This window comes from Entelurus aequoreus, linkage group LG08, assembly GCF_033978785.1.
Source record: "Entelurus aequoreus isolate RoL-2023_Sb linkage group LG08, RoL_Eaeq_v1.1, whole genome shotgun sequence".
NCBI lineage: Eukaryota > Metazoa > Chordata > Actinopteri > Syngnathiformes > Syngnathidae > Entelurus > Entelurus aequoreus.
In genome coordinates, this window is record NC_084738.1 from 824,804 (window position 1) to 852,284 (window position 27,481).

The window sequence follows — 27,481 nt, forward strand, 5'->3', positions numbered from 1 at the left end:
CGTGCTCACCTGCGTTCCAGCGATCGACGGAGCGACGAAGGACTTCACCCGATCATAGATGCGGTCAGCGGCCCAGAGACGGAGGAAGTCAAGGTGAGGTCGCCGGCTAGCGTGTCTGCTATCCAACTCAAAGTCCTCCTGGTTGTGTTGCTGCAGCCAGCCACTAATACACCGATCCCACCTACAGGTTTCTTCTTTGCTGTCTCCATTGTTCATTAAACAAATTGCAAAAAGATTCACCAACACAGATGTCCAGAATACTGTGGAATTTCGGGATGAAAACAGAGCTTTTTTGTATTGGATCCAATGGGGTCTGAATACTTCCGTTCTCTTTGTGACGTCACACGCATACGTCATCATATCTAGACATTTTCAACCGGAAGTGTCGCAGGAAATTTAAAATTGCACTTTATAAGTTAACCCGGCCGTATCGGTATGTGTTGCAATGTTAAGATTTCATCATTGATATATAAACTATCAGACTGCGTGGTCGGTAGTAGTGGGTTTCAGTAGGCCTTTAAGGACCTACTGGAAAATTGCTAGTCAAAAATGTTCTACGTCAAACTCAAGGCCCGGGGGCCAGATGTGGCCCGCCATTTCATTTTATGTGGCCCTCGAAAGCCTGGAAATATTATGTATCAATAAAGTACTGTAACTTTTCTTACTAAATGTATTCTTTCTTTCTATGTTAGGAGAAAACGTGTGTGTGTGTGTGTGTGTGTGTGTGTGTGTGTGTGTGTGTGTGTGTGTGTGTGTGTGTGTGTGTGTGTGTGTGTGTGTGTGTGTGTGTGTGTGTGTGTGTGTGTGTGTGTGTGTGTGGTACACAGAACTACAATTTCCACACTTCTATTAGCCCTGGGTCCAGTGGACCCGGACATCTTATATGTAATATAAATGTGCAGGGGGGTGTATGGTGTGTGGTCATTAAATATGTTTTCTGATGTATGTTCTTCACAGAAAATGAGCCAAAGTCAGTGAGTCTCAGTTTGAACAATTAATTAATTGTATCATTTTTGTTTTAATAAAAAATGAAAACGGGTCCCACAGACCCGAAGACCACACAAGGGTTAAGGACTTACTGCAAAAAAGTACTCAAATATCTTTCACATGACATCAGCGCTCTGCTGATTTTTAAGGACCCAGCTGTGACAATCTGGCAACGTGACCCCAAGATGCAGAGACAGCAGGCGGCGTGCAGGTAAAAAGTTAAGTTAAGTGGTAGGAAATAAAAAATACACACAGGAAGTGGAAACGAGAAAACGAGAGTGCTGGAACAGAAATAACACCAAGCAAAGGAAAATAAACATAACAAAACTGTCACTAAGGATCATGACACTCGCTCGTGCAAAACTGCTGGTCAAAGATCATGTAGTGTACGGGAGTGCTCTGGATTCAGCACAAAGAGTTTGGGGGATGGGGGGGGGGGGGGGATTATGACAATATTGCGGATGGTTTACAGGAAAACAGCTGCACTAATGCTGAAAAACGAGACGCGGCGGGAGAAAACAATGAGGCTGCAGGAAGTGAGGAAGAGGATGCCGGTCAGACATCATCACCTAACGAGCTATTCTTAAGCGCACATTCAGCTGTGAATGTGAAACGACTGAAACCACTTCCAATGAAGCGCTATTGTACGGTGACTCGCGTGCTGCATTAAGGGAACATCAGCGCTCTTCTCAGCCTTGGGAGGGAAAAATAATGAAGGAATGATGATAGACGTCGGCCATTAGAGGAAAGACGTCAGGAAAAAGTATTGAAAAGAATACACACTGATTATACGTTGCCAGGGGGTAATCAACTCTGTGGTGCGCGCAAATGGTGCCTTAAAGCTGTCATTAATGCGCACCTACTTCTATTTTTGAACATTTCATATATTACATCTCCAGGAGTTGGTCTCCTCCACGCTGAGAGATTTCTATCTTTAGCCGCGATGTACAGTGCTTGTACTCGTGTTGTAGACGCACCAGACAAAAACCTTCTTTTCAAATGCGTCCTCGTCGCGTGGACTAAAAATGGCACTCGATGACGCGAATACTGCGATATTGAGAGTCATGCGGTTTCCATCAGTGTCGCTGCAGCACAAAGGAAACTTCTAGAAACACAGTTGACTGTTCCAAGAATTCACCAACACGGAAAACCTATTTAAGTTGAGCTAAATAAGTTGGGTCCGGAGACGCAAAAAAATTAAAAGGCTTTAATAGGGATGGTTTTTGGTAAGAAATTATCGAGTTCGAGCCCATTATCGAATCCTCTTATCGAACCAATTCCTTATAGATTCTCTTATCGAATCCAGATAGGTTGTTGTACATGGAAAAAAAACCACAATATTTGGTTTAACAAAAGCTCACTTTTCTTTTATAAGAAAAAAATAGATAAATAAATATTGACTTTTACCCCCCTAAAAAAATAAAAAAATAAAATATTGACTGTTGTTACCCAAAGTATATTAAGTGGGATTTTTCAGAAAAACAAATATATACAGTAACACAAAAACAACCTGTCTCTGTGATCACTATAGGTGTATAAATAATAATATAGTGTTAAATAAAATCAGTCCCTTGGGCACACAACTGAAAATAATACAGCTCTCCAAAAAGTGCACTTCTGCTGCTATTGGAACATACTAACTACACACACAGGCAGAGAGCTAACAAACAATCCAAGACGTCTAATAAAGTTCCAAAGCAGATTAATCCATTTAGTGCACAAAAACCGTTTTTCAATAAACATCTTACGATCAAATGTAACCACTTTCCACCTTAATATTGAGTTACATAAAAAAGTTAAAACAGTTTACTTACAGACTTATTTTTTCCAAGGCTTGTAAGAGCTAACACAACTGTCTACTTCTCAATTGTTTCATGAGACAATTGAGAAGTCGTCAACCCGGAAGTGCCCAAACTATTGACGCGTAGCATTTTCATATCGCCACAAGGTGTCTGTAAGAGTCTACAATCATTATTATCATTTATTTGGTGGTATATGCAACAATGACACAAGTATTTTTTAGAACTTGCTATCCATCACCACCAGGCACTCCAATCATGCATAATAATACTCAGTGGCCTAGTGGTTAGAGTGTCCGCCCTGAGATCGGTAGGTTGTGAGTTCAAACCCCGGCCGAGTCATACCAAAGACTATAAAAATGGGACCCATTACCTCCCTGCTTGGCACTCAGCATCAAGGGTTGGAATTGGGGGTTAAATCACCAAAAATGATTCCCGGGCGCGTCCACCGCTGCTGCCCACTGCTCCCCTCACCTCCCAGGGGGTGATCAAGGGTGATGGGTCAAATGCAGAGAATAATTTCGCCACACCTCGTGTGTGTGTGACAATCATTGGTACTTTAACTTTAACTTAATAATAATTTCTAATAATAATAAAGTATTTTTAGAAAATGTGCAGGGGTTTTTGTTTCGTGTCCGTGTCTCTCTCCAGCTCCAACAACGTGTCTCAATCCGGCTGCTGCTAATAAAGGCGACAGGTGATTAGATAACAAGGTCCACCTGGGCCATCCACGCACCTGTCGCTGTCTTTGAGGCCGGTCCTGGCACACTCCCCGTTACACGGCAGGCCCGCAGGCCCGCAGGCCACGCCCCCCTCCACAACAACATAGCAATAATGGTCAGGAAACATTGAGCACACTTTGAGACAGAGTACAACTATGAGACCCAAAAGCACAGATTTCGACCATTGAAATACTTTCTATAGTTCAAGACTTACGGTCTTGCTTGGACCTAAAAAATAACTTTTTCCAAAGAAGTTGTGGAATCTTAATCACATAATCTTCCCGGTTAACTAAACACAGCTTGCGGAGGAGAACGAGCAGCTCCCAAGCTGCTGCTTCATTGTCCTGGCCGCGTGTTAAATGCACTTTGGTCTTGATGAAGTGAGGTGTGAAAAGGCTCATTCAGCAGCTGATGAATCAGGGAGGTGTCAACACGCTCACACACACACAAACTGGAGTGTTTTCCCACACAGTCGAGGCGTACATATGGCGCCGTGCACTCTTCACACATCATTTACCACTTAATTAAGCACATGATGACGAGCTTTCATTGATCAGCGTGAAGCTTCATCCCGAAACTCAACTTTAAATGGAGTGAGTAAAAAGCACATTCATCCAAACGTGTGTGGGGTTTGTTTATACCAAGTGTAAAATGTGGTTCCTCCTGGGGAAGGAAGAATACATCATAATATTGCCATATTTGTAACGAAATACATAAAGTAATGATAGGGTAAAAAAAATGGCAAATGCGACAAACGCAAATGAAAAAGCCGCAATGTGTGTTTGCTTGATCATTATAAAAATCCTTCAATTTGGGAAACGATGGTTTACGCCAGTGGTCCCCAACCTTTTTGTGGCTGCGGACCGGCTAACACTTGATAATTTGTCCCACGGACCAATGCTATTTAATTTTTTTTTTTTTTTTTTTTTTTCCATAAAGAAGTACAATCATGTGTGCTTACGGACTGTATCCCTGCAGACTGTATTGATCTGTATTGATCTATATTGATATATAATGTATATATTGTGTTTTTTATGTTGATTTAATTAAATTTATTTATTTATTTATTTTTTTCCATAAAGAAATACAATCATGTGTGCTTACAGAATGTATCCCTGCAGACTGTATTGATCTACATTGATACATAATGTATATATTGTGTTTTTTATGTTGATTTAATTTATTTATTTAAAAAAACATTTTTTTTATTTTTTATTTTTATTGTGCAGTGGTTGGGGACCACTGGTTTACGTAACAGAAATCCAGTATAAACACAACATTTTCATTGTTACGACTGCTACATTGCTGTATGCATGCCAGGCCAGTAGGTGGCGATGTCACTTTGTAAAGGTTTAAACGGGGATATATTTTAAGGCTATGTCTACACTAAGTCATTTAACCCTTTGTGTGGTATTTGGGTCTGTGGGATCTGTTTTCATTTTTTATTAAAAGAAAAATTATACCCATCCATCCATTTTCTACCGCTTATTCCCTTCGGGGTCGCGGGGGGCTCAACTACAATCGGGCGGAAGAAAAATTATGCAATTAATTCATTTTTCAAACTGAGACTCACTGACTTTGGCTCATTTTCTGTGAAGAACATATATATCAGAATACATATTTAATACATATTTAATGACCACACACCATACACCCCCCCTACACATTTCTATTACATATAAGATGTCCGGGTCCATTGGACCCGAGGCTAATAGAAGTGTGGAAATTGATGTTCTGTGTACCACACACACACACACACAGCAGGACTAGACAGGAGGAGGACAGAGTGTAGGTACACAGAACATCAGAGGGTCAAATGTGCGAGAAAATGAGAGCAGATGTTTATTGGGATAAGGTAAACATCTGTTCAGTATTTTTAACATAAAAGTGTTTGATTGTGAGGCATTAAAAGCCACAAAATGCAACGGGTCCATCAGACCCACAAACCCTGGCTGAGTAACAACAATATGAACATTATACAAGGGTTAAACGAATAATTATTTAGCCTAAGCCCCGTTTCACAACACTAAACTATCGTTTAAGGTCCTCTGACAATTTTTTACACGGGTAAGTGCGCCGTGTATTTCTTGAATCTCCGGCACTTAGCTTTGTATGGACTCATTGATCGTTTACAAAGTGAGTTCGGAGACAGCACCTTTTAGCTCTTATTTCCAAAATTGTGCACACTACTGAATTGGGGTCTTATACCGACATATGGACGCTTATACTGCCATCTGGTGGTGTCAGAAGAGTATAACATACAATGGAATTTGGAAAAAAAAGTGTATAAATAAAAATTAGCATGTCACTACACATGAAGTACACATTTGTGTACTAATGGACTAAGTACATCATATCAAAAGATGATTTTTAGTTTTTATTCTAATTAGGGTCCAATAAGCCCAAATAGCAAAGAGAAATAAAAAAAGCAATTAAACAAACAGCTTGGGCCTTAACAGGGTTTCTGTAGGAGGACAAACATGACACAAACCTTCCTAATTGTTAAAAATCCCACTGTTTATATTAAACATGCTTTTCTGATGAGAGTATTTGGCGAGTGCCGTTTTGTCCCGCTAATTTTGGCAGTCCTTGAACTCACCGGAGTTTGCTTGCATGTATAACTTTCTCCAACGATGCCAGAGAAATATTTGTTTTATGCAACTCCTTCTTTGTCTCATTTTGTCCACCAAACCATTTATGCTGTGTGTACGCACAAAGGTGAGCTTTGTTGATGTTATTGACTTGTGTGGAGCGCTTATCAGGCATATGTGGTCAGTGCATGACTGCAAGCTAATCAATGCTAACATGCTATTTAGGCTAGCTTTATGCACATATTGCACCATATTGCCTCACTTGTAGCTATATTTGAGCTCATTTAATGTCCTATGTCCTCTGTGTATTTAATTTATATCTGCATTTCTCATGACATCTTACTCCTCTGCTCGTAAAACAGCAATGACACGACGTGACGACGACGGACGGACGGGGGGGGGGGGGGTGTGGGGGGGGCGATGGGGGGGGCACCGGTACTTTTTAGAGGCGGTATAGTACCAAATATGATACATTAGTATTGCGGTACTATACTAATACCGGTATACCGTACAACTAGGGATGATGTTCGAAGCCGATTCTCCCGGTTGTTCGATAAGACAAGAACCGATTCCATGGACTCGAATCCCTTTTTGAGAACCGGTTCCCGTTATCGAGGCCACTATAGTAAAGAAAAAGAGTTGGTTCTTTATTCGAATCCTTGGGAACGAATCCCAAATTGGCAATGTTATGCCCATTTGATTGTAGACTCTTACTGACACCTTGTGGCGATATGAAAATACTATGCGTCAATAGTTTGGGCACTTCCGGGTTGACGATATTAGTTCAGTTCATGAGACAATTGAGAAGTAGAGAAGTTGTGTTAGCTCTTACAAGCCTTGGAAAAGATAAGTCTGTAAGTAAACTGTTTAACTTGATTATGTAACTCAATGTTAAGGTGGAAAGTGGTTAAATTTGATAGTAGTATGTTTATTGAAAAAAGATTTTTGTGCACTGTTTCAATGGATGTTTTGAGGACTTAAAATGGCTGCCAGTCGTGTATTTCCACCATCGAAATAGTTTCAACACTCAGAAGTATTTGTTTTAAGATAGTACTGTATATTTGTGTGAAGCTAATATTTACATATTGTGTATTACATTTCAGTATGCTAATTGAATCACATAGCTTATACATTTGTCATTGTGTGTATTTCAGTTTTTTTTTTTTAAAACATAACAGTCCAGTGCAAGACAAAAGTAAAGATAGGAAAAGACAAAGCAAGATCAACAACAATAAAGAGCCTAAATGGATTAATCTGTTTTGGAACTTTATTAGACGTCTTGGATTGTTTGTTAGCTGTCTGCCTGTGTGTGTAGTTAGTATGTTCCAATAGCAGCAGAAGTGCACTTTTTGGAGAGCTGTATTATTTTCAGTTTTGTGCCCAAGGGACTGATTTTATTTAACACTATATTATTATTTATACACCTATAGTGATCACAGAGACAGGTTATATTTATGTTACTGTATATATTTGTTTTTCTGAAAAATCCCACTTAATATACTTTGGGTAACAACAGTCAATATTTATTTATTTTATTTTTTTAGGGGGGTAACAGTCAATATTTATTCATTTATTTCATTTTATTTTTTTCTTATAAAATAAAAGTGAGCTTTTGTTAAACCAAATATTGTGTCTTTTTTTTCATATACAACAACCTATCTGGATTCGATAAGAGAATCGATAAGGAATCGGTTCGATAAGAGGATTCGCTAATGGGCTCAAACTCGATTATTTCTTATCAAACATCATCCCTACGTACAACCCTAGTGTGTATGTGTGTGTGCGTGTTGACATTTAAGCTTGCTGTAACATGTTGAATAACCCATTAGGTTTGTGAATCGAGATTCCACTGTATTGCTTGTATCCCGACACCTGACTTCTTCTTGGAAGTGAAAACCAGTGGTGGTTAACCAAGCCAAGATGGCTGTTGTACAGCAAGCAGCGTGTGAACTATCTGAGTGCACAAGGGGCCTAGATCTTCCTGCAAAAAGCAGATCAAAACTACCCAATGGAATAGATCCTTATACTATATCAAAGGAAGAATATGATATCAAGGATTATATGTCGGTCGCATTCCCAGACGTATCAAACAATTGTGGTCCAGACGCCATTCTACACTACAAAACAGATAGAAACTTGGAAAAAAATGGATGTCTACAACTTCTTTGTGTGTGGCTGGGTCAAGGAAATTGGTATCAAGACTGTACCGGATAAATATGCATCGTTTTTGCTCGTTTGTTGTTGCCGTCTACAAGTAGCGTGTTTTTCCCCGTCTTTATTCAAAATTTAACTATAGATGTCAACATTGTGTGTGTGCTGAAAGCTTCATTTATGATTGCTGCCTTTGGTAAAAGCTTTACTCTTTTAGGTGTTGCTTTCTTTCATTTAGACTCGCCGAGTTGGTGCTTTTTGAAACACTCGTAGCAAACATGCGTTTCAGAAATACAAATAATATCAAGATAATACTTAAATGGGAAATAATGCACGTTAAAAGTATATCAAACAAACCTTTAACAAAGTGAACACTGGAAACGCATGCATTCTTCAACCCTGTTCCATTGGTTTTTCATAAAATCTTGCAGTCTTTTGCCCTTTTTGATAACCTCTCGACAAACTCTGAAGAAACATAATCTATGCAACTAGCACAGACCAGTGGTCCCTAACCTTTTTGTAGCTGCGGACCGGTCAACGCTTGAAAATTTGTCCCACGGACCGAGGGGGGGGGGGGGGGGGTTCGTTTTTGTTTTTTTGTCATAAAGAAATACAATCATGTGTGCTTACGGACTGTATCCCTGCAGGCTGTATTGATCTATATTGATATATAATGTAGGAACCAGAAATATTGATAACAGAAAGAATGCGAATGAGTGTGAATGGGGGAGGGAGGTTTTTTGGGTTGGTGCACTAATTGTAAGTGTATTTTGTGTTTTTTATGTTGATTTAATAATTTTTAATTTTTTTTAATTTTTTTATTCTTTAAATTTCTTGTGCGGCCCGGTACCAATCGATCCACGGCCCGGTGGTTGGGGACCACTGATGTAGACCACAAGATAGTGTTTTAAATTGAGAAAAAATTCATAATACGACCCCTTTAATGCGCCTTATAATCCAGTGCGCCTTTTGTATGAAAATAAACCTGAATAGACCCGCTCATCGGTAGTGCGCCTTTTAACCCGGTGCGCCCTATGGTCCGTGTCAAGGCGTGGACTATGACGGGGTTTGTTTTCCCGAGATGCAAGGAAATTGGAGCGGACATGGCATGAGGGTAGGTACATGATTTATTTAAATTTTAAGGCGGATAACAAACTTGGCTATGAAAACAATAAACTAGTACAAAGGCAAAAACTATGGACATAAAACAAAAAACTTACTGTGGCATGGCATGAAGCATAATCTATGTTAAACATGAATCTCAAGGGTAGCATCGGTCGCGGAGGTAGCAGAGTAGCAAGGGTAATGTCGCCAGGCCGACCAACAGAAAGTGACAGGCTTAAATAATAGTGACATCATTGGCAACAGGTGCGTGAGTGCAAACGTGAAACAGGTGAAAGTAATGGTAGTCATGGTAACAAAAACAATGGAGCGTAAACAGTAGGGCTGCAACTAACGATTAATTTGATAATCGATTAATCTGTCGATTATTACTTTGATTAATCGATTAATAATCGGATAAAAGAGACAAACTACATTTCTATCCTTTCCAGTATTTTATTGAGAAAAAAAACAGCATACTGGCACCATACTTAGTTTGATTATTGTTTCTCAGCTGTTTGTACATGTTGCAGTTTATAAATGAAGGTTAATTTAAAAAAAAAAAAAAATTTAATGTAAAAAAAATAAAATAAAATAAAAAAATTGCCTCTGGGCATGCGCATAGCATAGATCTAACAAATCGATGACTAAATTAATCGGCAACTATTTTTATAATCGATTTTAATCGATTAGTTGTTGCAGCCCTAGTAAACAGAAACTAAAAGAGTCCAAAAACCAAACAGAACCTAGCCAAACAAAAACATGATCAACAGACATGACAGTCCGAAAAATACGGTAATTTATAATTGAACCCAATGCATTTTCCACAAATTTGTTTAACACAAAAACATGCATCAAATTAAAATAAACTTTGATTAAAACGTATGAAAATTGTTTCACATAAATATACAAGTGTGAACAAATGTCATCATGGAGGGGGGGGCTCAAAATAAATGTATGATTCGAGGCATAATCGAGACAATTGTTAAATATGTTATCCTTACAAAACTGCAAAGGATGTTAGGTCTCAAGGGCATATAAAAAGCGAATTGCTTCTAATTCTGGTTGAAGGATTACTGCTAATACACTATTTCTATTTGTATTTTTTTTACTTTTGGAGGATTCTTAAGTGCAAACCAACCAAATATATGTGTGGGCTAATTTAATATCCTCACTGGGCCAAAGTTGGCCTGCGGGCCTCCAGTTGAATACGTCTGGTTTTTTTCAACCTAAATGGTGTTCAAAATCTTCCACTTTGAGCTCCGTCTCCCAAATATTTGCTCCATAAACACTGTTGTCATGTACACAAACAATCCAATACGACACCGTTTTTGTGTAATCAGATAACCAGCGAGAGTCCTCATGTCTGCATTCACCCTCAATGGCTGCCAAGAAGCTATTGTGCATAGTTCGGAAAAGTACATTTGTTAGAAAAAAACTAACTGTAAACAAAAATGACCGCATTGACCCGAATACAGGACAGTGATTATTATTTTCAAACTATAATTTATTAGGGATGTGAATCCTACAACAACTCACAATTCAATTCTTGTGGTAACAATGATCAATTCAACAGGATTCTTGATTCAAATATATTCTCGCAAAATATTGTTTGCTATAAAACTTATAATAAAAACTTTTTAAAACAGGGTACAGACACTCTTGGTTGATGACATATACAAACAGCGAGTAAGCACGGATATGACTTAAAACAGGGCAGCATGGTGGAACAGGGGTTAGTGCGTCTGCCTCACAATACGAAGGTCCTAAATTCAATCCCGGGCTCGGGATCTTTCCGTGTGGAGTTTGCATGTTCTCCCCGTGACTGTGTGGGTTTCCTCCAGGTACTCCGGCTTCTTCCCACCTCCAAAAACATGCACCTGGGGATAGGTTGATAGGCAACACTTAACCTAGTGTGTGAATTTGAGTGTGATTGTTGTCTGTGTTGGCCCTGTGATGAGGTGGCAACTTGTCCAGGGTGTACACCGCCTTCCGCCCGAATGCAGCTGAGATAGGCTCCAGCATCCCCCGTGACCCCGAAAGGGACCAGCGGTAGAAAATGGATGGATGGATGACTTAAAACATTAGTTTTGTTTTATATATATATAAAAAAAGTCATTATTATTTGTTTTTTGTTTTTATGAATTCTTGAAAATTATGAATCGGAATTAAATAAGAATCGCAATTTGGAAGCGTATCAATTATTTTAAACAGCCCTATTATTTATCGTCTGTTCAAATGACTTCTGCCAATGCAAGCTTTTCTTCCTGTCACTCACACACACACACAACTGTGACACATGTTTGGAAAAAAAGTGTTTTGAAAGTTGCTAGCAAGTTAGCATACAGCAGAGGAATTATGAAGCTATTTTAAGATAATGATAATCAATGACGCTGTCAAGCAGCTGATAAATATGATCGTATATCACAGGGGTCCCCAAACTACGGCCTGGATCCGGCCCCCCAGCATCCAAAATCCGGCCCGCGGTAAAGTTCCAAGTTAAAAAATATTTTTTTTAAATAATGTATTATATATATATATAAATATATATATATATTTTTTTTTCAAATCTGTCCTTTCTAATCCGCGTGTTACTCTCTGTGTCTCCTAGCCGCTCAGGCAAATCAGATTGTTTAAAAATGCATTTTTCCATAGATATTGTGACTTTAATTGCGCACAATTAGTGCGCAAGGAATATATATATATATATATATATATATATATATATATATATATATATATATACATATATATATATATATATATATATATATATATATATATATATACATATATATATATATATATATATATATATATATATATATATATATATATATATATATATATATATATATATATATAAATATATATATATATATATATATATATATATATATATATATATATATATATATATATATATATATATATATATATATATATACATACATACATTCACACATATATATATATATATGTGTATATATAAATATATACACATATATATACATACATACATTCACACATATATATATATATACATATATACACATACATATATATATGTATATATATATGTATATATATATATATATATATATATATATATATATATATATATATATATATATATATATATATATATATATATATATATATATATATATATATGTGTGGAAAAAAATCACAAGACTACTTCATCTCTGCAGGCCTGTTTCATGAGGGGTTTCCTCAATCATCAGGAGATTTCTCCTGATGATTGAGGTTTGTATTTGTCATTGTCCATCTAATGTTCATTAAAACGACAACCTCCCGGCATGATGGACCACAACAACCTAATGTAAGGGCTCGTGCAAATCCAACAGATCAAGCGTGTAGCTTTCATTTTTAAGGAAACTTATCAATTTTTCTTCCATTTTATAATTAGCCTGTTAAGTCAGACTGCCGAGAAATATGATGAACATTTACAAGCATTTACAAGCACTTCACCCAAAATTCAAGCATTTTTCAAACCTGGAAAACACAACATTAAAATCCAAGCATTTTCAAGGTTTTTAAGCACCCGTACGAACCCTGATTTTTAGTGTAGTGGTTCACATAGCTGATTGTATATAATTGGAGTGGGATTAATTAGCAGTCAATGTCCCATTCAGAAGTGAATTGTGACCAGTTCAGGGTGTATAGACAGTAGGGGTGTGGGAAAAAATCGATTCGAATTCGAATCGCGATTCTCACGTTGTGCGATTCAGAATCGATTCTCATTTTTAAAAAATCAATTTTTTTATTTTTATTATTTTTATTTTTTTTATTTTTATTTTTTTATTAATCAATACAACAAAACAATACACAGCAATACCATAACAATGCAATCCAATTCCGAAACCAAACCCGACCCAGCAACACTCAGAACTGCAATAAACAGAGCAATTGAGAGGAGACACAAACACGACACAGAACAAACCAAAATTAGTGAAACAAAAATGAATATTATCAACAACAGTATCAATATTAGCTACAATTTCAACATAGCAGTGATTAAAAATCCCTCATTGACATTATCATTAGACATTTATAAAAATAAAAATAAATTACCAATAGTGTCACAGTGGCTTACACTTGCATCGCATCTCATACGCTTGACAACACACTGAGTCCAATACTTTCACAAAGATGAAATAAGTCATACTTTTGGTTCATTTAATAGTTAAAAAAAATTTACAATATTGCAATCAGTTGATAAAACATTGTCCTTTACAATTATAAAAGCTTTTTACAAAAATCTACTACTCTGCTTGCATGTCAGCAGACTGGGGTAGATCCTGCTGAAATCCTATGTATTGAAGAATAGAGAATCCTTTTGAATCGGGAAAATATCGTTTTTGAATCGAATTGTGGGACACCTAAAGATTCACAGCCCTAATAGACAGACACTGGATGGTGTTCTGTCGGTACAACCAATTCATTCTGAGTGAATGAATGAATGTTATAAACTGTAGTCGGGACCGAAAAATAGTTGCATTGGAGGTACTTACAGGTTCTTGGACTTCTTCTTCTTTGCGCCGTCTGGACCGACCTCGCAGCTGCAGGGGGATCCGGAGCTGAGCTGTGGGGAGAGGAAGGAGAGCACACACTGCATCATCCCAGCCTCCACCACTGTGCAGAAAGGCAACGTCAACCTCAACGTGTTCCAGCCAGGAACACACAACAGAGTCTTTTGCGGGGACTCATCAACCCCAGGCTGAGGTCCGTGAGTACATCAAGAAAAAAAAAACCCCAGGTAGAGGTGTGCGGCGGTTAATAGTGAGGAAAAATAAGTTGTTGATTCTGTTGCCCCCCCTGCACCCTTGTGCCTTGAAGCCCCCTCTCCTGGTTTCACGTTACACTTCATGCCTAACCGGTGCTCCCATTGGTTTACAAGGGAAAGGGAAGTTGCTTCAGGGTGGGGAAGGGGTCAGTTGCCACTAATCTGATGGCCTGAAACTGCCCCATTGTACGTGTGTGTGTGTATGCGTGTGTGTGTGTATGCGTGTGTGTGTGTGTGTGTGTGTGTGTGTGTGTGTGTGTGTGTGTGTGTGTGTGTGTGTGTGTGTGTGTGTGTGTGTGTGTGTAAGGGGTGGGGGGGCTCAACATAATGAGCCATTGTATTACAGGAACTGGCGTCTGACAGAGCACAGTTGCTGTGACACATGGTGTGTATTACTGGGCCTCCACTTTTGCAATATTTCGGGACCCTCCCCCCCCTTACCCCCCTCCCTTTTTTTGTTGCATATCATAGACCCCCTGCATGCATATCCACACTACATTGCCAAAAAGTATTTGGTCACCCATCCAAATGATGAGAATCAGGTGTCCTAATAAAATCGAGCACTTAGGCATGGAGACTGTTTCTACAAACATTTGGGAAAGAATGGGCCGCTCTCAGTGATTTCCAGCGTGGAACCGTCATAGGATGCCACCTGTGCAACAAATCCAGTCGTGAAGTTTCCTCGCTCCTAAATATTCCAAAGTCAACTTTATTATAAGAAAAGTGAAGAGTTTGGGAACAACAGCAACTCAGCCGCCAAGTCTGTCTTGCCTCTGGTGAGGGCGGTCGCATTTTTTTCCGCTCCCTTCTTCTCCCTGCTTGCTCTCTTTGTTTTGTTTCGTCTACACTTGTCGTGATTAAATGTAAGATATTTATGTGTGCATGGCATGGAAGTTTTTTCCCACTCCAGACTAGGCCCCCTTAGGAGCCCAGTCTAGATGGTATTTTCCTACTCATCTTCTTCCCTAGCGTTTTACCTTTTTCCCACCTTTTACGGGGCGCCTCGTGGCGACCCATCAGCGTTCCTGTTCTGTAACCCTGTACACTGTTTGTTTGTCTAATCTTCAACTTTAAACTCCTTTTATTTGTTTTTAAATGTCTAAGCAACCTGGCGCCAACATATCTCTCCGACCTCCTTCAGCCTTACTGCCCCACCCGATCCCTAAGATCAGCCGATCAGCTGCTACTGACGGTCCCTGACACAAGGCTGAAGCTTAGAGGTGACAGAGCTTTCGCCGCCGCTGCTCCCAAGCTCTGGAACGACCTACCTCTGAGTGTTAGACAAGCCTCCTCTCTTCCTGTTTTTAAATCTCTCTTAAAAACATACTTTTATTCCATGGCTTTTAACACTAAATGATATCCATCCTGCAATAATACACCTGCTGTGAACCTGTTTTTTTATGTTTTATTAATTTTATTTATTTATTTTTTATCGTGTTTTGTTTGTGTTGTGTTGTGTTTGCTCGGTACTTGTATTATCTTTTAACCTGCCCATTGTACAGCACTTTGGCTACCCCTGTGGTAAATTTTAAATGTGCTTTATAAATAAAATTGATTTGATTTGATTTGTTTTGTGCTGAAAACATAGTTTCGTTGTACTTGTTGCAATGACAATAAAGACCTATCCTATCCTATCCTGGTAGGCCACGTAAACTGACAGAGAGGGGTCAGCATAGTGCAAAGACTTTCTGCACAGTCAGTTGCTACCGAGCTCCAAACTTCATGTGGCCTTCCAATTAGCCCACGTACAGTACGCAGAGAGCTTCATGGAATGGGTAGGTTGTGAGTTCAAACCCCGGCCGAGTCATACCAAAGACTATAAAAATGGGACCCATTACCTCCCTGCTTGGCACTCAGCATCAAGGGTTGGAATTGGGGGTTAAATCACCAAAAATGATTTGCGGGCGCGGCCACCGCTGCTGCTCACTGCTCCCCTCACCTCCCAGGGGTGATAAAGGGTGATGGGTCAAATGCAGAGAATAATTTCGCCACACCTCTTGTGTGTGTGTGACAATCATTGGTACTTTAACTTTAACTAAAGAGATCCAATTCAGGATTTCTATCAAATATCTGCCTATTTAACCATATGTTTATTGTTGTCGTTTGCAGTGGCGTGGAAGTACACTGCATCATACCGAAAGCTGTTTCCAATATTCCGGCTATTTCCTTTAGCCTCACAAGAGAGTGGACATATTAGAAATGACTCGCAAAAGCTATACATCACCACAAACTACTATAATAAAGATATCCATAAATAGGCCGATTTTTAATGCAAATTCTGTATTGGATTCAGCTGACCAAAATGTCCTATGGAAATTGCTGTGTTTTTTCTTTTACCTTTGGACGCCTTTTTGAGGCTCTTAACATGCACTAAAAGTCCCCATATTATGCAGGGCGTCAAACATGGAGTAAAGTGTTATATTTTGGGGGTCCTGAAAATGGAATTTCTTAAATTGGCTCTTTAGCGCCACTTTTTAATATGAAAAAAAATCAGCCCCTTCCACCAGTTTCACATATCGACACGAAAATTGCAGGAGATGTCTATCGTGATAGGACTCACATAAAAGTCTCAGGAACCCATATCTGAAAATGAACAGAGAGTCGGCCATCTTGGTTTTCTTCTTTCATTTTTCGGCGACAACAAAGGGTTGCACTTTAACAAACTCCTCCTAGGGACTTTGGCGAAACAAGTCGTGGTTAAAATGACAAATATTACACGTATAGGCAAGTGTAAATTGGGGTGGGTAAAAATTCACACGCCATAAGATGCATACTTGCCAACCCTCCCGTTTTTAGCGGGAGAATCCCGGTATTCAGCGCCTCTCCCGACAACCTCCCGGCAGAGATTTTCTCCCGACAAACTCCCGGTATTCAGCCGGAGCTGGAGGCCACGCCCCCTCCAGCTCAATGCGGACCTGAGACTGAGTGGGGACAGCCTGTTCTCACGTCCGCTTTCCCACAATATAAACAACTTGCCTGCCCAATGACGTCATAACATCTAGGGCTTTTAGAGAGTAGAGTGCACAACTGCGCACACAACAAGGAGACGAAGCAGTCAAGCAGAAGAACGAGGAAATTACAGACATGGCGACGCCGTCGACGAGCAAGATGAAGAAATACGCTTGCAAGTTCCAAAACGAATGGAAACAAGAATTTCAGTTCATCCAGGACAGTTTGAAGGGGAAGGTGTATGTTGCCTGTAAATTTTGTAGAACAGACTTCTCCATTGAACACAGTGTCCGAAATGATATACTCATCATGAACGGAGAAGTTAAACAGGACAATACTGCCATCTAATGGATAGCCACCGGAACACTGAAATTCAAGTATTTTTTTTTTTTTTCTATGTAAATAAAATAAATATATATATATATATATATATATATATAGCTAGAATTCACTGAAAGTCAAGTATTTCATATATATATATATATATATATATATATATATATATATATATATATATATATATATATATATATATATATATATATATATATATATATATATATATATATATATACAGTATATATATATATATATATATATGAAATACTCAAGTTGGTGAATTCTAGCTGTAAATAACCACGCCCCCAACCACGCCCCCAGCCCACAACCCCCCCCACACACACACACCCCCTACCCCCCACCTCCCAATATTGGAGGTCTCAAGGTTGGCAAGTATGATAAGATGTGACCGTGGTATGTCGCCAAACTTTGCCGCGGTGGTTTTTGGCCATTTTTCCGCGGAAAAAAAGGGGTCATACTTTAACAAACTCCTCCAAGGGAGTTTGGCCAAATGAGTCGCGGTTAAAATTACACATACTACACTTAGAGGTGATGATAAGTTGCGAACAAATTTTGCCTAAGCCATAAGATATGGGCGGGGCATGGCGTCAAACCTTGCTCCGATGATTCGCCAGACAACACGAAACGTTAAAAACTGGGTTCCCCTAATTCAGGGCTTGATCTTGTTTGGTAGAAATAATGATTATGACACCCTGAAGTGCCTGATGGGTCAGTACTTGTTCCTACTTACTTGTAGTGGGTGGAGCCTAGCGGCAAAAACTGCCCCGCGCCATCACCAATCCAACTGTCATTTGAGGTGATCAGAGACGGATACTAAACTGATGGGTGATGATAAATTGCAAAAAATGACAGGATGTGGGTGTGGCATGGTGCCCAACTTTGATCTGACAGTTTGCCACAAATTGTATTGTCATGTTTTGTATTGTATCGTATCGTCATGTATTGTATTGTATTGTCATGTATTGTCATGTATTGTAATTAGAGATGTCCGATAATGGCTTTTTTGCCGATATCCGATATTCCAATATTGTCCAACTCTTAATTAATGATTCCGATATCAACCGATACCGATATATACAGTCCTGGAATTAACACATTATTATGCCTAATTTTGTTGTGATGCCCCGCTGGATGCATTAAACAATGTAACAAGGTTTTCCAAAATAAATAAACTAAAGTTATGGAAAAAAATGCCAACATGGCACTGCCATATTTATTATTGAAGTCACAAAGTGCATTATTTTTATTAAACATGCCTCAAAACAGCAGCTTGGAATTTGGGACATGCTCTGAGGAGGTTGAGGTGGGCGGGGTTGGAGGGGGTAGGGGGTAGCGGGGGGTGTATATTGTAGCGTCCCGGAAGAGTTAGTGCTGCAAGGGGTTCTGGGTATTTGTTCTTTTGTGTTTATATTGTGTTACGGTGCGGATGTTCTCCCGAAATGTGTTTGTCATTCTTGTTTGGTGTGGGTTCACAGTGTGGCGCTTATTTGTAACAGTGTTAAAGTTGTTTATACGGTCACCCCCAGTGTAACCTGTATGGCTGTTGACCAAGTATGCTTGCATTAACTTGTGTGTGTGAAAAGCCGTAGATATTACGTGATTGGTCCAGCACACAAAGGAAGTGCCTTTAAGGTTTATTGGAGCTCTGTTGGCGTTTTTAAAAGTCATAAATTTTACTTTTTGAAACCGATACCGATAATTTCCGATATTACATTTTAAAGCATTTATCGGCCGATAATATCGGCAGTCCGATATTATCGGACATCTCTAATTGTCATGTATTGTCACGTATTGTATTGTATTTTGTTTTATTATAGTAGTTGAAATTGCTGTGTTTGTTCGTATATACGTTTGGACGCGTTTGTGCCCATGTTTTGCATGCGCGTCAGGCATGGTGAAAAAGTGAATTTTTTGGTGTCCCAAAATTTTTGGTGGTGTATTACAGCATTGGGAAAGACGTGACCGCAAGCCTCATGAGCGCCGGCCAACTCGCGTGAACCCCGTGGTGCAACGTGGGCGAGGGCTCGTTCCACACCGCTCGCAGCTTTCATTTGAATTTGTTTTTGGAACGTCTGTTTTGAGTTGAATGCAAGATGACAAATTAAACAGCCCACTCAAGCTCTTTATGTTTAAAGGGAAACTTCCAGATGTTTTGGGAAAACTGTAGCCATATTGAATTGTTCGCCTTACATCTGAGCACATTAAGTAAGGGGTGTGGCCTCTCTGTCACATGCAATATGTATTTATTCAATTATTTATTCATTTATGTATTCTACTTGAGAATATTATATACCCTCTTTACCGACCATATGCATGGTAAACCCAAGAATACCGTATTTTCCGGATGATAAGGTGCACTGCCGATGAATGGTCTATTTTCAACCTTTTTTCATATATAAGGCGCACCGGATTATAAGGTGCATCAAAGGAGTCATATTATTATTATTTTTTTCTAAATGTAAAACACTTCCTTGTGGTCTACATAACATGTAATAGTGGTTATTTGGTCAAAATGTTGCATAGATGATGTTTTACAGACCATCTTCAAGACGCTTTCTGACAGTCGCTTCAGGATGCGCCGTTTTGTGGGCGGTCTTATTTACGTGGCTCACCTTCGGCAGCGTCTTCTGCCCGTCATCTTTGTTGTAGCGGTGTAGCGTGCAAGGATGAGAGTGGACGAAGTGTCAAAATATAGAGGTAACTGTTTTAGTTACATTCATCCATCCATCCATCCATCTTCTTCCGCTTATCCGAGGTCGGGTCGCGGGGGCAGCAGCCTAAGCAGGGAAGCCCAGACTTCTCTCTCCCCAGCCACTTTGTCCAGATCCTCCCGGGGGATCCCAAAGCGTTCCCAGGCCAGCTGGGAGACATGGTCTTCCCAACGTGTCCTGGGTCTTCTCCGTGGCCTCCTACCGGTCGGACGTGCCCTAAATACCTCCCTAGGGAGGCGTTCGGGTGGCACCTTGACCAGATGCCCGAACCACCTCATCTGGCTCCTCTCGATGCGGTTACATTCAGACTTTACTTAAATCAATAACGGAGCAGCATCTCCTCATCCAGAAACAACAACAACGCCGGAAAAGTGTCCCGTGAAAAAACGACCGACCGGAACTCTCTAATAACTAAAGTTCCTTGGGTGAATAATGTAAACTCACTATACCGGTATGTTTTAGCGCTTTTATGGCGTGTTTACTGACAGATAGAAGTAGAGATGTCCGATAATATCGGCAGTCCGATATTATCGGCCGATAAATGCTTTAAAATGTAATATCAAAAATTATCGGTATCGGTTTCAAAAAGTAAAATTTATGACTTTTTAAAACGCCGCTGTACGGAGTGGTACACAGACGTAGGGAGAAGTGCAGAGCGGCAATAAACCTTAAAGGCACTGCCTTTGCGTGCCGGCCCAATCCCATAATATCTGCGGCTTTTCACACACACACAAGTGAATGCAAGGCATACTTGGTCAACAGCCATACAGGTCACACTGAGGGTAGACGTATAAACAACTTTAACACTGTTACAAATATGCGCCACACTGTGAACCCACACCGAACAAGAATGACAAACACATTTCGGGAGAACATCCGCAACGTAACACAACATAAACACAACAGAACAAATACCCAGAACCCCTTGCAGCACTAACTCTTCCGGGACGCTAAAATATACACCCCCCGCTGCCCCCTAAACCCCCCCCCCCAACCCCGCCCACCTCAACATCCTCATGCTCTCTCAGGGAGAGCATGTCCTAAACTCCAAGCTGTTGTTTTGAGGCATGTTTAAAAAAAATAATGCACTTTGTGACTTCAATAATAAATATGGCAGTGCCATGTTGGCATTTTTTCCCATAACTTGAGTTGATTTATTTTGGAAAACCTTGTTACATTGTTTAATGCATCCAGCGGGGCATCACAACAAAATTAGGCATAATAATGTGTTAATTCCACGACTGTATGTATCGGTTGATATCGGAATCTGTAATTAAGAGTTGGACAATATCGGGATATTGGATGTCGGCAAAAAAGCCATTATCGGACATCTCTAATTGTAAAATATGTCGATCGAAAGGGGGTGTGACGTTCATATGTTCATATATTCAGTGTTTTATCTGGTATAGTTAATATTGTAAATCACACTTTCTTTATTTTCATGTACATTCTGGGTGTCTCATTCAGTAAAAAAATGTATAATGTATTATATTATTGTGTTCCTAAAAATAGATATACCGACCCCCTAGACACATTTTTTCTCTAAATTTGGCCCCCAGAGTCAAAATAATTGCCCAGGCCTGTTGTAGTGGATGTATGTGTTATATGTCCAGACAAGGTGGGGGTGGTTCCTAAAGCTCTAAAAAAACTTTGTGAGACTTAAGTCACAGTTGACCGCGAATTGGGACGTGGGAGCTGTCTAAAAATAAGGCCGAGCTTTGACGGCATATTTATAGAACGTGTCCCGTCTCCTAAAGAAATGTGGATAATTCTTCATTTTCTGGTAAAACGATCAAACTAATGGACCGGGCGATATAAATGTGTCATAGGAAAACATTAGACGTTACACAACGCATCAACGGAGTCGCCTATAGGCTCGCACCACATGACAGTATTTCATATGTTTCCCTCGGGACACGACGCGCTGCAGCTAAATCATTTTTATGAACGACACAGCTGGTTATGTAATTAAGTCGCTGCGGGACGGCAAAAGGGGGTCTTAATATTATTCAGGGGTATCAAGAAAGCAGCGGCGGGCATGAAAACAATCAGCTGCAGAGGTCCTGCCTCGTCAGGTCAGTGTGCGCGTCCTCCTCGCTGCCTGCTTGTAAAGACGCGACGCTCTTTGACACAGCACCGTTATGTTCCAACTGGATGAGAACCACATGGATAAAAAGCACACAGGAATGTGGCGGCCAATGGCTTCTTTCGCTTTCTTACTTGGCATCACCCGACATTACATTATAACTGATTTAATGGTACTATTATTTTTTAAAGGCTTGGAGTGCTAACCTTTTTTGTCCCACTTTTCCACTACAGAGGGCTCCACTCAAATATTAACACTGAATTACTCAATTTACTCATGATTTCAATCATATTTAATAATTATACCTAACCTACTTTCAGTTTACAACCTTGTCAAATGATATGCAACCATGTGTTCATCATTTATTGAACACTTTAGAGCAGGCCTCTGCAATTATTTTGACTCGGGGGGCCACATTTAGAGAAAAAAATGTGTCTGGGGGGCCGGTATATCTATTTTTTAGGAACACTAATACAAAACCTGACAATAATGTCTGATTGAATGCTAAAAACATTATGACAGACCGCCTTAAAAAACGTAATGGAATGTTTACATTTTTTCTATGAACGATAAAACACTGAATATTGACAAAATATGAACGTCACACCCCCTTTCGATCGACATATTTTACAATCAAGTGAAACGCAACAAAAATGCAAGGAGCAGTGAAATATGAACGCAAAAGGTACAAAATAAACCCACCTAAAATCTGATATATCTGATACATCACTAAGCTTTAGAACTTTGTTGTGAAAATCTCCTTCCGCGTCTGTGGAAACGCTTCCCGCCCACACTGCTTGGTGCCTCGTCTGAGCTGCTGTGACGTAGATTACCATAGTAACTAATTAGATGACCATAGCAACTAATTAGATTACGTAGTAACTAATTAGATTACCATAGTAACTGGTATATCATCCAAAAGCGCAGATTCCAACCATTGAAATATTTCGAATAGTTCAAGACTTACGGTCATTCGAAAACATCACTGCACATCATAATGACAGCTACAGTTTCCAACTTAAAGATCTAAAAAAAAATGTATTTGGGAATGTCCGGCGGGCCAGATTGAAAAGCTTAACGGGCCGCATGTGGCCCCTGGGCCTTAATTTGCCTAGGTCTGCTTTAGAGCAGGGGTGTCAAATATACGGATCAGGCCAGCGAACAGGTTTTATCCGAGTTTGCTAAGTATAAAAATTAACCTGCAATTTCTGAATGAAAGAAACAGCTGTTCTAAATGTGTCCACTGGATGTCGCAATAGCAATTGTTTGTATATTTAAAGTTAAAAGTTAAAGTACCAATGATAGTCACACACACTAAGTGTGGTGAAATTAACCTCTGCATTTGACCCATCCCCTTGTTCGCCCCCCCTGGGAGGTGAGGGGAGCAGTGAGCAGCAGCGGTGGCCGCGCCCGGGAATTATTTTGGTGATTTAACCCCCAATTCCAACCCTTGATGCGGAGTGCCAAGCAGGGAGGTAATGGGTCCCATTTTTATAGTCTTTGGTATGACTCGGCCGGGGTTTGAGCTCACGATCTACCGATCTCAGGGCGGACACTCTAACCACTAGGCCACTGAGCTGGTTTGTAGATGATGCTACATATGTACAAAATAAACCACGTGATGTTAGTACATCAGTCGAGGGAAATTATCAAACTACATAAACAACACACTGTAATTTGATTTTGATATAATTTTTGTATCTTGACAGATTGAAAATTAATACCAATGAGTTGACCGATGAACATTATCACATAATGTATTCAGAAAATATAAATAACGACAAATAAATATAGAATACTACTAACCGCAACATGTAAGTGTAAAAAAACAAAAACATTATGAGTTTTACAATTTCAGAATGTGCTTGTTCTATTTTTAAACAAAGAAAATAATCTGAAGTCGTCTTCATTTTTAAGTTATTGTGCCGTGACTTTACCAGTCCGGGTCCACTTGGGAGTAGATTTTTCTCCACGTGGGCCCCGAACTAAAATTAGTTTAACACCCCTGCTTTAGATTTAGGTCAGGTTGATTAGAAAAATAAGTGCTAACCAAGTGCATGTACGAGCCAGTCTGCCCCACAACACAAGGATAGCAGAAAAAAAAGAGCCTACTGACTACAACGGAGGACGCGCTGAAGGAACTCTGGGTACATTTATATGTATGTTACACACGGCAAAAACATGTTACACACGGCAAAAAACGTCACAAAAGGAGCAAATTCCAAGCAGCTCGTTAGCAGGAAGCATGAAGGACGGCAAGATATTTTTTTTATAAATATCTCCGCAATGCCTCCACAGTTTGATTTAAAAATTTCGGGACTTATGCAGATGCCAAATACACAACAGCAGGTACTAATGGCTAAGAAAGTTGGTTTTGCATAATAGGACCCCTTTATTGGGACAAACAAAATGATGTCTTTAGTTTATGGTAAATGGGTTATACTTGTATAGCGCTTTTCTACCGTCAAGGTGACACTATTTCCACATTCACCCATTCACACACACATTCACACACTGATGGTGGGAGCTGCCATGCAAGGCCCTAACCACGACCCATCAGGAGCAAGGGTGAAGTGTCTTGCTCAAGGACACGACGGACATGACGAGGTTGGTAGGAGGTGGGGATTGAACCAGGAACCCTTACGTTGCTGGCACGGCCACTCTCCCAACTGCGCCACACCGTCAGTATATAATACATATATTATATACTGTATATATAATATGTAAATATTATATATAGGTTATATTTTATATTGCTACTATGGTACATTTTTAGTCTACTTTATACCTTTTGTTTACGCCCTCTTTTTGTGCCCCTGTGTGCATTATCCTTTCCATCCTTTGTAACTGAGCTTCTGCGTGGAACAATTTCCCTTGTGGATCATTAAAGTTTGTCTAAGTCTAAGTCTAATAAAGAAAAACATAACATTATTTATCCGACTGCAGTAACACTAGAAATGTAAGATATTTTTCAGTTAACGGTGCATTTTGTACAGTATGCAACCGCCACATTGCAAAAAAATAATAATATGCAGTGTTTCCCATAAACTGCCAAGATACCTGTGGTGGTGGGCGTGGCTATGGGCGTGGTCACCATGACATCTTCGAGTAATTTGCATAATGTACTACAATGATATGATTTTCTCTAAAAAGGCTCAAAAAATGTATACTTACTAATTAATAATAACAGTTTGGTTTTAAACGTCCATCCATCCATCCATTTTACAATATAATTACAACACTTTATGTACATATTTATATACAGATTTGAACAATAAGTTATTCACTGAAATATATTTATTAATTGTGGTTCTTACAAAAAATATATCTTATAAAATATAAAAGCTAAAATGTCTCTTAAAGCTCTGCCCCTTTAATTAGTGCATACTAAATAATTTAACTAGCCTACTACTACAACCATATTATTTACCAGCAACATGAAGTGAAACAGAGGCAGAGGTGTCCTGCCACAGTCAGTAACAAATAAACAGAAAACAGTAGTGGTCAAATACAAATAAGGCAACAAGAGAAGTATCCCACACTTCTCTTTTGTAAAGTAAATCTGAACAGCCTATATGGCAGACCTGGGCATTCTGCGGCCCGTGGGCCGCATCCGGCCCTTTGTGCGTCCCTGTCCGGCCCGCACAAAGGGCCGGATGCGGCCCTTTGTGCGTCCCTGTCCGGCCCGCGTGAGGCCAATTATAAATTACAAAATAAATTTTAAAAAGTATCTATGTCGAGTGTGCAATACAACAGTGCTGCTTTTGTTTTGAAAATCGTTATTTGTATTACTTCCGTGTGGACGTATGCGTGATTGTGAGTGAATGTGAACAACTGCAATTACAAAATAAAGTTGAAAAAACATCTATGTCCTGCGCGCAATACAACTGTGCTGCTTTTATTTTGAAAAGTATTATTTATGGGCGTGTGTCCGTGTGTAACCTGCGAGTGAAGGTGCACATGCAGCGACAAGTGATGCACGGTTTACACCCGAGACGCCAAAAAGAGAAAAGTTGATGAGGAATGGCGTGTTTTCAACAACACATGAACTGCAAAGCAACGTCCCCTCACCTAAGGTGCGTGCCTGCGCAATTGCGCACTGCTCAAGCGTTCGCTGCGTGCAGCAAGTATATGCCGCGCACCAAATCATATCCCATCTGAATTATAAACAAAATAAACATATTTATTCTATGGAATTTTGCAATGCAACTCTGAGTGACAGTGACAACAAGCGGCCCTAACGGTGTTCGTCAACACCGTTCAATTGAACACCGTTCAATTATTGTAACGTCTATCGAGATGCTTCGAGGACAGGAATTATATTGATCACTTTATTGAACAAAACTGTTTATATTCGGACATAACCACACCAAAAACATGAGTAAAACAATTCTATCTCGAAAAACTAGTCATTTTCTGCCGTACAAACCAGGCCAAAACCAACTTGTCATCTGTCACCAACACGCATAGCACTAAACCACTGGTGCGTTTAAGGCCACACAAAAAGTCGGACAACTCAAACACCACACAAAGTTACACTATGACTCCTCAGTCATACGTGTGCTTATTTTACTGTCATTTATTATTAATGTTAATTTATATATATTAGTCATGGAAGGCTGTTACACACACTATGTTGAAGTATTACTATTATTATTATTATTATTTATCTTACGGTATATATCAAAAATAATATTGATCAAAATTTAATTGAAATATTGTCGATGTGGCCCTCCAGCAGTGCTCGGGTAGCTCATGCGGCCCCCGGTAAAAATTAATTGCCCACCCCTGCTATATGGGCATATACATCAACTATATGATTTGCCTGAGAAGCTGGACAGGACAAAAAAAAAATTAAAACAATTATTTGTGGCGGACGTAATTCTTTCGTGGCGGACCGCCACAAATAAATGAATGTGTGGGAAACACTGATATGTACTAAAAACTCATACAAATTCCTCAAAATAATCTGACAAATGAGCAAATAAATTTGACTTGCCAAAATGCTGTTTTACTTGTTTTATTGCAGTGTGTAGCGGGTGGGTGAAGATCTTCTAATTTTCAGATTTTGGCCATGACGTGGGTGCATCACATTTTTTTAAATTCTGTTTTTTTAAGAATATTATTTTTAAGTGTATTATATATTTATGTCAGAGCAAATAATTTTTTTTTAGCCATTATTTATTTTTATTATTTTTATTTCACCATTGCTATCAT

General features: G+C 39.4%; 1 protein-coding gene across 1 annotated transcript in view; it reads right to left on the reverse strand.

Moving 5' to 3' along the window:
• The window catches only part of LOC133655280 (regulator of G-protein signaling 3-like), a 378,581-nt gene that overhangs the window by 39,489 nt on the left and 311,611 nt on the right, over nucleotides 1-27,481 (reverse strand). Inside the window, 1 exon segment of the mRNA XM_062055278.1 lies at nucleotides 13,887-13,957. Coding sequence (XP_061911262.1) covers nucleotides 13,887-13,957 — 71 coding nt within the window.